The sequence below is a fragment of the Arachis ipaensis genome, chromosome B2 (genome assembly GCF_059453495.1).
Source record: "Arachis ipaensis isolate K30076 ecotype BB chromosome B2, ASM5945349v1, whole genome shotgun sequence".
Lineage (NCBI taxonomy): Eukaryota > Viridiplantae > Streptophyta > Magnoliopsida > Fabales > Fabaceae > Arachis > Arachis ipaensis.
The window spans coordinates 91,227,220-91,239,616 of record NC_142437.1 but is presented as its reverse complement, the minus strand read 5'-3'; the positions used below and the strand labels follow the sequence as shown (position 1 = coordinate 91,239,616).

General features: G+C 38.1%; 1 protein-coding gene and 1 non-coding gene across 2 annotated transcripts in view; both read left to right on the top strand.

The window, feature by feature from the left end:
* The window catches only part of LOC148574829 (uncharacterized), a 28,924-nt gene extending 16,815 nt beyond the window's left edge, over window positions 1–12,109 (top strand). Inside the window, exons 4-8 of the mRNA XM_088505965.1 lie at window positions 7,883–8,061; window positions 8,379–8,597; window positions 9,994–10,724; window positions 11,761–11,832; window positions 11,958–12,109. Coding sequence (XP_088362091.1) covers window positions 7,883–8,061; window positions 8,379–8,597; window positions 9,994–10,724; window positions 11,761–11,832; window positions 11,958–12,109 — 1,353 coding nt within the window. The remainder of the gene's footprint in view (window positions 1–7,882; window positions 8,062–8,378; window positions 8,598–9,993; window positions 10,725–11,760; window positions 11,833–11,957) is intronic.
* LOC148574830 (small nucleolar RNA R71) lies at window positions 1,672–1,779 on the top strand. The gene has a single exon (XR_015905587.1). It is a non-coding gene; the product is annotated as a small nucleolar RNA R71 (small nucleolar RNA).
* Window positions 12,110–12,397: the final 288 nt, after the last annotated feature.

Here is a 12,397-nt window from a genome sequence, read left to right as displayed (position 1 = left end):
GCATTGTTGAAACTCTCCAACACCAAACTTAGAGTTTGGATATGGGAGTTCAACACCAAACTTAGAGTTTGGTTGTGGCCTCCCAACACTAAACTTAGAGTTTGACTGTGGGGGCTTGGGTTGACTCTGCTTTGAGAGAAGCTTTTCTTGCTTCCTCTCCATGGTTGCAGAGGGAGATCCTTGAGTTTTAAACACAAGGGAGTCCTCATTCCATTGAAGGACTAGTTCACCTCTGTCAACATCAATCACAGCTCTTGCTGTGGCCAGGAAAGGTCTTCCTAGGATGATGGATTCATCATCTTTCTTTCCAGTATCCAGGACTATGAAATCAGCAGGGATGTAAAGGTCTTCAACCTTTACTAACACGTCCTCTACTTGTCCATATGCCTGTTTTCTTGAATTGTCTGCCATCTCTAATGAGATTTTAGCAGCTTGCACCCCATAGATTCCCAGTTTCTCTATTACAGAGAGGGGCATGAGGTTTATTCCTGAACCAAGGTCACATAGAGCCTTAAAGATCATGGTGCCTATGGTACAAGGTATTATGAACTTTCCAGGATCCTGTCTCTTCTGAGGCAATGTCAGTTGATCCAGATCACTTAGTTCATTGATGAACAAGGGAGGTTCATCTTCCCAAGTATCAATGCCAAATAATTTGGCATTTAGCTTCATGATTGCACCAAGAAACTTGGCAGTTTGCTCTTCGGTAACATCCTCATTCTCTTTAGAAGAGGAATACTCATCAGAGCTCATGAAGGGCATAAGGAGGTTCAATGGAATCTCTATGGTCTCTAGATGAGTCTCAGATTCCTTTGGTTCCTCAGAGGGAAGCTCCTTATCGATCACTGGACGTCCCAGGAGGTCTTCCTCCTTGGGATTCACGTCCTCTCCTTCCCTTACTGGTTCGGCCATGATGCTTATGTCAATGGCCTTGCACTCTCCTTTTGGATTCTCTTCTGTATTACTTGGGAGAGTACTAGGAGGGATTTCAGTGATCCTTTTACGCAGCTGGCCCACTTGTGCTTCCAGATTTCTAATGGAAGACCTTGTTTCATTCATGAAACTTACAGTGGCCTTAGATAGATCAGAGACTAAGTTTGCTAAATTAGAAGTATTTTGTTCAGAGTTCTCTGTCTGTTGCTAAGTGGATGATGGAAAAGGTTTATTATTGTTAAACCTGTTTCTTCCACCATTATTAAAGCCTTGTTGAGGCTTTTGATCCTTCCATGAAAAATTTGGATGATTTCTCCATGATGAGTTATAGGTGTTTCCATAAGGTTCACCTAAGTAATTCACCTCTGCTATTGCAGGGTTCTCAGGATCATAAGCTTCTTCTTCATAAGAAGCCTCTTGAGTACTGTTGGATGCAGCTTGCATTCCATTCAGACTCCGAGAAATCATATTGACTTGCTGAGTCAATATTTTATTCTGAGCCAATATGGCATTCAGAGTATCAACTTCAAGAACTCCCTTCTTCATAGGCGTCCCATTACTCACAGGATTCCTCTCAGAAGTGTACATGAACTGGTTATTAGCAACCATGTCAATGAGTTCTTGAGCTTCTGCAGGCGTTTTCTTTAGGTGAATGGATCCACCTGCAGAAGTGTCCAGTGACATCTTTGATAGCTCAGATAAACCATCATAAAATATATCCAGGATGGTCCATTCTGAAAGCATGTCAGAAGGACACTTTTTGGTCAACTGTTTGTATCTTTCCCAAGCTTCATAGAGGGATTCACCTTCTTTTTGTTTGAAAGTTTGAACATCCACTCTAAGCTTGCTCAGCTTTTGAGGAGGAAAGAACTTGGCTAAGAAAGCCGTGACCAGCTTATCCCAAGAGTTCAGGCTATCTTTAGGTTGAGAGTCCAACCATATTCTAGCTCTGTCTCTTACAGCAAAAGGGAAAAGCATGAGCCTGTAGACTTCAGGATCTACTCCATTAGTCTTAACAGTATCACATATCTGCAAGAATTCAGTTAAGAACTGAAAATGATCTTCAGATGGAAGTCCATGAAACTTGCAGTTCTGCTGCATCAGAGAAACTAATTGAGGTTTCAGCTCAAAGTTGTTTGCTCCAATGGCAGGAATGGAGATGCTTCTTCCATGTAAATTGGAATTAGGTGCAGTAAAGTCACCAAGCATCTTCCTTACATTATTATTATTTTCGGCTGCCATCTCCTCTTCCTGTTCGAAAATTTCTGACAGGTGCTTGCTAGTTGTTGTAATTCAGTTTCTCTTAGTTTTCTCTTCAGAGTCCTTTCAGGTTCTGGATCTGCTTCAACAAGAATATTCTTGTCCTTGCTCCTGCTCATATGACAAAGAAGAGAGCACAGAAAAATAATAATAATAGAGATCCCCTTTTTTTTTTTTGAGTAAGGGAGAGATGTTAGTAGATGAATAAACAAATAGAAGGAGATGAGAGAGAAGAAAATTTTTGAAAATTATTTTTGAAAAAGGAGTTAGTGATTTTCGAAAATAGTTTTTGAAAAAGGTTAGTAATTTTCGAAAATTAAAATTAAAAATTGAAATAATTAGTTAATTAAAAAGAAATTTTGAAAAAGAGGAAAGATATTTTCGAAAATTAGAGAGAGAAAGTTAGTTAGGTAGTTTTGAAAAAGATAAGAAACAAACAAAAAGTTAGTTAGTTAGTTGAAACAAATTTTGAAAATCAATTTTGAAAAGATAAGAAGTTAGGAAGTTAGAAAAGATATTTTTGAAATCAAATTTTTGAAAAAGATAAGATAAGAAGATATTTTTGAAAAGATATGATAGAAATTAGTTTTTGAAAAAGATTTGAATTTTTAAAATCACAATTAATGACTTGATTCACAAGAAATCACAAGATATGATTCTAGAACTTAAAGTTTGAATCTTTCTTAACAAGTAAGTAACAAACTTAAAATTTTTGAATCAAAACATTAATTGATTATGTTATTTTCGAAAATTTGATATAAAAATAAGAAAAAGATTTTTGAAAAATATTTTTGGAATTTTCGAAAATAACTAAGAAATTTGAAAATGATTTGATTTTTGAAAAAGATTTTGAAAAAGGTGAGATTTTTAAATTGAAAATTTGATTTGACTCATAAAAAAAAACTTGATTTTAAAAATTTTTGAAAAAGTCAACTCAAATTTTCGAATTTGATGAGGAGAAAAAGGGAAAAATACTTTTTTAATTTTTGAATTTTTTTTATGAGAGAGAGAAACAAGAAAAATGATGCAATGCATGAAATTTATGGATCAAAACAATGAATGCATGCAAGAATGCTATGAATGTCAAGATGAACACCAAGAACACTATGAAGATCATGATGAACATCAAGAACACCTTTTTGAAAAATTTTTAATGCAAAAAAAAACATGCAAGACACCAAACTTAGAATTCTTTAATGCTTAGACACTAAGAATTCAAAAATGCATATGAAAAACAAGAAAAGACACAAAACAAGAAAACATCAAGATCAAACAAGAAGACTTACCAAGAACAACTTGAAGATCATGAAGAACACTATGAATGCATGAAATTTTCGAAAAAATGCCAGATGCACATGCAATTGACACCAAACTTATAACATGACACATGACTCAAACAAGAAACAGAAAAATATTTTTGATTTTTATGATTTTCTAATTTTTTTTTTTGGATTTTTCGAAAATTAATTGAAAAAGGAAAATAAGGATTCCAAAATTTTTAATATGAATTCCAGGAATCTTGCATTCTTAGTCTAAAGCTTCAGTCCAGGAATTAGACATGGCTCACTAGCCAGCCAAGCTTTCAATGAAAGCTCCGGTCCAAAACACTAGACATGGCCAATGGCCAGCCAAGCTTCAGCAAACATAGATACCTCTCATGTATACAACAGCTGATATGTCATCCAACTTCATATACTTATGAGTGGAAGCCTCAGTCCAAAAGAATTTAGACATGGCTTTACAGCCAGCCAGGCTTCACATGCTTCATGAAACACTAGAATTCATTCTTTAAAAATTTTGAATAAATTTTTTTTTTCGAAAACACAAGAAAAAATTTTTGAAAGAATTTTGAAAAATTTTGAAAATAAAACAAAAAGAAAATTACCTAATCTGAGCAACAAGATGAACCGTTAGTTGTCCAAACTCAAACAATCCCTGGCAACGGCGCCAAAAACTTGGTATGCGAAATTGCTACTCAGGTTGTGAATTGTTGTTCGAAATTGATTCCCTGGCAATGGCACCAAAAACGGATGCACAGAACCATGGTCTAAACATATCTTCACAACTTCGCATAACTAACCAGCAAGTGCACTGGGTCGTCCAAGTAATACCTTACGTGAGTAAGGGTCGAATCCCACGGAGATTGTTGGTATGAAGCAGGCTATGGTCACCTTGTAAATCTCAGTCAGGCAGATATAAATTGATAATGGTGTTTTCGAATAATAATTAAATAAACGTAGAATAAAGGATAAAAATACTTATGTAAATCATTAGTGAGAATTTCAGATAAGCGAATGGAGATGCTTTCGTTCCTCTGAACCTCTGCTTTCCTGCTATCTTCATCCAATCAGTCTTACTCCTTTCCATGGCTGGCTTTATGTGATTCATCACCACTGTCAATGGCTACTTTCGGTCATCTCTCGGGAAAATGATCCAATGCCCTGTCACGGCACGGCTAATCGTCTGGAGGCATCACCCTTGTCAATGGCTTCATCTTATCCTCTCAGTGAAAATGGTCAACGCACCCTGTCACGGCACGACTATTCATCTGTCGGTTCTCGATCATGCTGGAATAGGATTTACTATCCTTTTGCGTCTGTCACTAACGCCCAGCAATCGCGAGTTTGGAGCTCGTCACAGTCATTCATTCATTGAATCCTACTCGGAATACCACAGACAAGGTTTAGACTTTCTGGATTCTCTTGAATGCCACCATCATTCTAGCTTACACCACGAAGATTCTGATTAAGAGATCTAAGAGATACTCATTCAGTCGAAGGTAGAACGGAAGTGGTTGTCAGACACGCGTTCATAGGGAATGATGATGATTGTCACGTTCATCACATTCAGGTTGAAGAGCGAATGAATATCTTAGAAGCGAAATAAAATGAATTGAATAGAAAACAGTAGTACTTTGCATTAATTTTTGAGGAACAGCAGAGCTCCACACCTTAATCTATGGAGTGTAGAAACTCTACCGTTGAAAATACATAAGTGAAAGTCCAGGCATGGCCGAGAGGCCAGCCCTCAACGTGATCTAAGATAGCATACAACTGATCAAAGATACCTGATACAATAGTAAAAGGTCCTATTTATAATAAACTAGCTACTAGGGTTTACAAAAGTATGTAATTGATGCATAAATCCACTTCCGGGGTCCACTTGGTGTGTGCTTGGGCTGAGCTTTAAGTGTTGCACGTGTAGAGGTCCTTCTTGGAGTTGAACGCCAGCTTTTGTGCCAGTTTGGGTGTTCAACTCTGGTTTTGGCTCCTTTTCTGGCGCTGGACGCCAGGTTTGGGTAGAAATCTGGCGTTGAACACCAATTTGTGTCATCTATTCTTGACCAAAGTATGGACTATTATATATTACTGGAAAGCCCTGGATGTCTACTTTCCAGCACAATTAGAAGCGCGCCATTTTGAGTTCTGTAACTCCAGAAAATCCACTTTGAGTGCAGGGAGGTCAGAATCCAACAGCATCAGCAGTCCTTCTTCAACCTCTGAATCTGATTTCTGCTCAAGTCCCTCAATTTCAGCCAGAAAATACCTGAAATCACAGAAAAACACACAAACTCATAGTAAAGTCCAGAAATGTGAATTTAACATAAAAACTAATGAAAACATCCCTAAAAGTAACTAGATCCTACTAAAAACATACTAAAAACAATGTCAAAAAGCGTATAAATTATCCGCTCATCACTCTTCTAAGGATAAGTGAAACCTCGGTCCAAAAGATTCGACATGGCTTAACAGCCAGCCAGGATTCAACATATCTCATGAGACTCTAGAATTCATTCTTAAAAATTCTGAAGAACAAGATAAAATATAATTTTTTTTTGAAATTTTTTCGAAAATAATGAGAATAAAAACAAAAATCTTAAAAATAAAATAAAATTACCTAATCTGAGCAACAAGATGAACCGTCAGTTGTCCAAACTCGAACAATTTCCGGCAACGGTGCCAAAAACTTGGTGCACGAAATTGTGATCTCTAAAACGGTGCCAAAAACTTGGTACGCACGAATGTAATCTCAACTCTTTTTCACAACTCCGCACAACTAACCAGCAAGTGCACTGGGTCGTCCAAGTAATACCTTACGTGAGTAAGGGTCGATCCCACGAAGATTGTCGGCTTGAAGCAAGCTATGGTCATCCTTGTAAATCTCAGTCAGGCAGATTTAAATGGTTATGAGGTTTTGATATTTAAAATATAAATAAAATATAAAATAAGATAGAGATACTTATGTAATTCATTGGTGGGAATTTCAGATAAGCGTCTGGAGATGCTTTGTTGCTTCTGAACTTCTGCTTTCCTATTGCCTCCTTCCAACCATGCGTTACCTCCTTCCATGGCAAGCTGTATGATCCTCTCGGATGAAAACAAATCCATATGCACTGTCACCGCACGGCTAATCATCTGTCGGTTCCCGCTAGCGTCGGAATAGAACCATTGTTCTTTTGCACACTGTCACTTGTGCCCCACATTCGCAAGTTTGAAGCTCGTCACAGTCACCCCTTCCCAGATCCTACTCAGAATACCACAGACAAGGTTTAGACTTTCCGGATCCCGGATCCTACTCGGAATACCACAGACAAGGTTTAGACTTTTCGGATCCCAGGAATGGCTGCCAATAATTCTAGCCTATACCATGAAGGTTCCAATCTTAGATTAGAAACCCAAGAGAATATACTCCAGCTGTCGTCCAATGACTACGTTGAACATCATGTAGATCGCTTTGTGGTTGTCAGGCACGCGACCTTGGCTAAGCGAGTATCGAAGATTAGGTGATTGTCACGGGTCACCCCTTCATTCTGACTTAACTGAATTAAGTACGAGAGTATATCTTGGAGAAGAAGTAGGCATGAATTGAATAGAAAAATAGTAGTAATTACATTAATTCATGAAGGACAGCAGAGCTCCACACCTTAATCTATGGGGTGTAGAAACTCCACCGTAGAAAATACATAAGTGAAAAAGGTCTAGGCATGGCCGTGAGGCCAGCCTCCAAACATTTACAATAGTCAAAATAGGAACATCAGATCAAAATATGTAAAATAAATCTCTAAAAGTAGTTTTTATACTAAACTAGTAACTAGGGTTTACAGAAAATGAGTAACTAAGTGCAGATAGTGTAGAAATCCACGTCCGGGGCCCAATTGGTGTGTGCTTGGGCTGAGTATTGAAGCTTTTTCGTTCATAGGCTGTTCCTGGAGTTTAACGACAGCTTTGGTGCCAGTTTGGGCGTTTAACTCCAATTCTGGTGCCAGTTTGGGCGTTTTACGCCAATATGTTTTAGGCTGACTTTGAACGCCAGTTTGGGCCATCAAATCTCGAGCAAAGTATAGACTATTATATATTTCTGAAAAGCTCAGGATATCTAATTTCCAACGCAATTGAGAGTGCGCCAATTGGGGTTTTGTTGCTCCAGAAAATCCACTTCGAGTGCAGGGAGGTCAGAATCCAACAGCATCTGTAGTCCCTTTTCAGTCTCTGAATCAGATTTTTGTTCAGGTCCCTCAATTTCAGCCAGAAAATACATGAAATCATAGAAAAACACACAAACGCATAGTAAAGTCTAGAAATATGATTTTTGAATAAAAACTAATAAAAATATAATAAAAAGTAACTAAAACATACTAAAAACTATGTAAAAACAATGCCAAAAAGGGTATAAATTATCCGCTCATCAGGCGCTGCCGCCGCTGGTTCCTATTAATGAGGGTCGAAAAGATGACATTGCAACAACGTTCCACAAGGAAGGGACATATGGTGGTCCTGAGGGGGCTGCGACGCTGATTGCTACTGCAAGTGTGTCTCGGAGAACCATGTCTCATCAACGAATCAAAAGGAAGTTAAATCTTCCAATGAGGTTGGTGGTGCAAGTTAATTTTCACCAATTTTAATACTCTCTTGTTTTTTTTATGGATAGTTTAAATATTTTAGTTTAGAATATTAGGGGTGCTTCTAATAAGTTAACCCGAGTGAATTGTAAAGAACTTGTTAGAAAATTTAAACCTGCTTTTTTATTGTGGTTGAGACTCATGTTCCCTTTCAACATTTGAAACTGTTCTTGGAAAGACTTGGATACTATCCTATTGGTATAGAAGAGGCGGTAGGATATAAGGGTGGTATATGATTCCTTTCTTCTCTGCAAGGTACTTGCTGCAAATTGGTTGGTACTTGCAGTCAATGTGTGACGATCGAAGTTCAGTTTGAGAGTGTGGTTTGGAGGTGTAGTGCTATTTATGGTAGCCCTCAACATCAAACCAGAAGTCTGCTTTGGGATTATCTGGTAGCTCATTTGGTGACTTTTCAAGGGCCTTGGATTGCCCTCGGCGATTTTAGTGAAGTCTTATTCTCTCATGAAGCTAAGGGTTGCCATTTTTCGAGTCGACATGCGGATCAGTTTGCCAGTTTTCTAGGAGATAGTACTTTGTTTGATTTGAATACTATAGGGAGACGTTTTTCTTGGTACAGGAGGGTGAAAAATAGTATTGAGGTGGCAAAAAAACATGACTGGGTTTGTATTAATACTGGATGGCTATCTCTTTTTCCTGAGGTCTATGTATAAATTTTGACTAGACTGTAGTCTGATCACTGTCCTATCTTGGTGCGTTGTAAAGGGCCACCGCAGCAAAAAAAGAACAGACCATTTCATTTTATGGTGGCGTGGGCAACTCATCCTGATTACAGAGATATTGTGAAACAGTCTTGGTGGTCTGGCTTTTGAAGGATGCAAAGCAAGCTCTCGGAGGTACAGAGAAATTCTCTTGAATTTAATTCTAAAGTGTTCGGTAATATTTTTGTTAGGAAATATAAACTTGAGTGACAAATTAATTATCTTCAGTAGTGTTTGGAAGAGAGGGAAGACTATTACATGTGTCAAAGGGAGCAACAGTTGATTGAGGATTATAATAACACTCTTGTGCAAGAGAAACTACTTTGGTTTAAAAAATCCAGAGAACAGTGGTGAAATTTGGGGACAGAAATACTAGCTTCTTCCATGTTCAGACTCTTGTATGAAGGAAGAAGAATAAGATTCATGGTCTTTTTCTCAAGAACGGCGTGTGGGAGACTGACCCAGAAATTCTTAGTCGGAAAGCTGAATCTTTTTTCAGGAGCTTATTCTGTCAGTTGGAGAATGTTAATTTAGGGTGTCTGGATGAAGTTCCACTTCCTTCTTTGAATGAGGAAGCCTGCTGTAATCTTATTGCACCTGTGACTATGGAGGAAGTTAAGGCAGTTATTTTTAGCATGAATTCCTTTAAGGCTCCGGGTTTGGATGGATTTCAAGCTCACTTCTTCAAGGAATACTAGGAGATTATTGGGTCTGATATTTGGAATATGGTTAGGGAAGCTTTTTCAGGGGGTACTATTTATTCGAGGATGATGGAGACTCTTTTGGTTCTAATTTCCAAGGTGGAGTCGCCGGTATCAATGAAGGATTTTAGACCTATTAGTCTCTGTAATGTGATCTACAAGGTCATCACTAAAGTCCTGGTCAACAGACTCTGGCCTCATCTCTCATATGTTGTTGGCCCTCTCCAAGGGGATTTATCCCAGGAAGGGGAGCTCCAGACAATATCATTATAGCACAGGAAGTTCTTCATTTAATGAAAAAGACTAAGTTGAATAAAGGAACTTTGGCGTTTAAGATTGACTTGGAGAAAGCATATGATAGAGTTGATTGGAGGTTTCTGAATCAGACACTCGTGAAATTCAGTTTTCCTATCCCTACAGTCAAAGTAATCATGAGCTGTGTCACTTCATCCTTATTGTCTATTCTCTGAAATGGTGATAGATTGGATAGTTTTAATCCTCGTCGAGGTCTTCGGCAAGGTGATCCTATGTCACCATATCTTTTCATGTTGTGTATGGAGAGATTGTCCTGCTTGATTAGCCATCAAGTTGATATGGGCCGGTGGAAGCCAGTTGCTATCTCTAGAGGGGGTCTGAGAATATCATATCTCATGTTTGCCGATGATTTGTTTCTCTTCTGCAAAGTGGAGAAAAGTCAAGTCCAAAATGTGATGGCAGGATTGGAAAGTTTCTGTAAAGTTTTTGGGATGAAGATTAATTTGGAGAAATCTAAAACGTTATGTTCCCGTAATGTTTCCACAACAAGAAAAGAAATCTTTACTAGGGTGTCATCCGTTAGATTTGTCCAAAACTTAGGCAAATATCTTGGGATTACTCTTAGTCATGCTAGGGTGACCCGAGCATCTTTCAATGAGGTTTTGGATAAAATCCGGAGAAGGATAGGCAGTTGGAAAGGACGTTTACTCAACAGGGCGGGTAGGCTCTGTTTGATCAATTCGGTTGTGGCTGCTATTCTTACATACCGCATGCAAGTCTCTTTATTTCCCAAAGGAATAACAAACTCTATAGCATCCATGATGAGGACTTTTCTCTGGAAAGGCCATGCCAATGGTCGAGGGCTAAATCTTGTTAACTGGAAGGTGTTGGTCACCCCTAAGAAGTTTGGTGGTCTGGGAATTAGAGATCTGTTTTGTGCTAATATTTCTCTTCTTGGTAAGCTAGTTTGGCAACTCTTTCATGACTCTCACAAGCTTTGGGTTCAGATGCCGGCAGATAAATACCATTGTTTTTTGAGTGACGAATTCAGCCACTTGGTGTCTAAAGGATCTATTGTTTAGAGGAGTCTGTGTAAAACTTGGGATATTCTGAAGAATGGGTTTGAATGGTGCATTGGAGATTTGGATCAGAATTTTTGGTATTCTAAATGGAGGAAAGAGGGGAATCTTTATAATGAGATGGATTATGTTCACATTTCTTATTCGAATTTTCAGATTTTAGATCTTTGGTCGACTGGAAAGTGGCAGCTTGAGAAGGCTTATTCTCCTCTTGACCAAGTTTTGCTTGACAACATTCTCTCTTACTATTCGGATGTGTAAGAGGGCTCAGTGGTAGGCTGGACTTGGTATGCGGGAATGTCTAAGGTTTATGATGCTCGCAATGGCTACCTTTGGCTCTACAAGAAGGTGTTTGGATGGGAGGAGAGAGGGAATTAGTTTTGGCTTTAGCGTCAGCTTGTTCCAAAAAAGATCAAATTCTTGGCCTGGCTTTGTCTTAGAGAGGCACTGCCCACTGCTATTTTTTGTTTCAGGAGAGGCTTGACTTTTTCAAATAGTTTTCCCAGTTGCTTGAGTTGCCAGGAAATAGTTTCTCACTATATTCGGGATTGCCCAAAAGCCAAGCTTGTTTGGCAGTCTCTGGAGATTTCCTATTAGTCTCTGGATTTAAAGAAATGGTTCTTAATCCACAGTAAAGAGCATCCTTTTAAATTCTTTTCTGGTCTTTGGTGGATTTGGAGAGTTAGAAATAATGAGATTTTTAATCATTAGCAGCCTTGGACACCCTTTAAAGTGGCTCGTATGGCGTTAGCCTTGGAGAAAGAGCTTCAGAATATTTTTTAATTACAACGAGTTTCTATTCCTTCTATGATTAGTTGCTCTTGGGTTCCCCCTTCGTTGGGTGCTTTTAAGATCAATTGTGATGCTAGTTATCCTGGTTCTGGTGATTGAATTGGTTTTGCCTGTGTTAGCAGGGACTGGAAGGGAAACTGGCAAGGTGGCTGCTTGGGAACAATTGAGAGCTGCAATATTGTTCAAGGATAGTTGTTTGTTATTTGGAGATGATTTCTATTAGTTTGAGACTTAGGGCAAAGAGATGTGGTTTGTGAAACAGATTGCCTGGAGGCTTACAATATTGTTACCAATTCTCATGACACTGGTGGTTGTGTAGATTCCTTGGTACTTAAAGTCATCAATATCATGGCTTGGAAGTCGCATGTTGATTTTCGCTTGATCTTGAGAGATGCAAACACCGTAGCAGACACCATGACAAAGACGGCGATGAGATCACACTCTCCGCATGTCGAGCTTTCAATGCCTTAAAAGGAGTTTGAGTTGAATATTCAACAAGACCGTCCTACATCTTTTTAATCTTTGAGAACTTTGTTTTTTTTTTTTTACTTTTCTTTTCTGTTTGTTTGGTTTTCTTGTTCAATCACAAAAAAAAAAAAGATTGTAAATCACAAATAAAATTATTAAAAAAATAAAAAATACAAATCAAATATTAAAGTGTAACCTTTTTCTAAATATTTACATATTAATCACACGTTCTTTTGTGATTATTAAGTGTCTTTAGTATATATATCTATTCTTGATATTTTGTTTATTTTT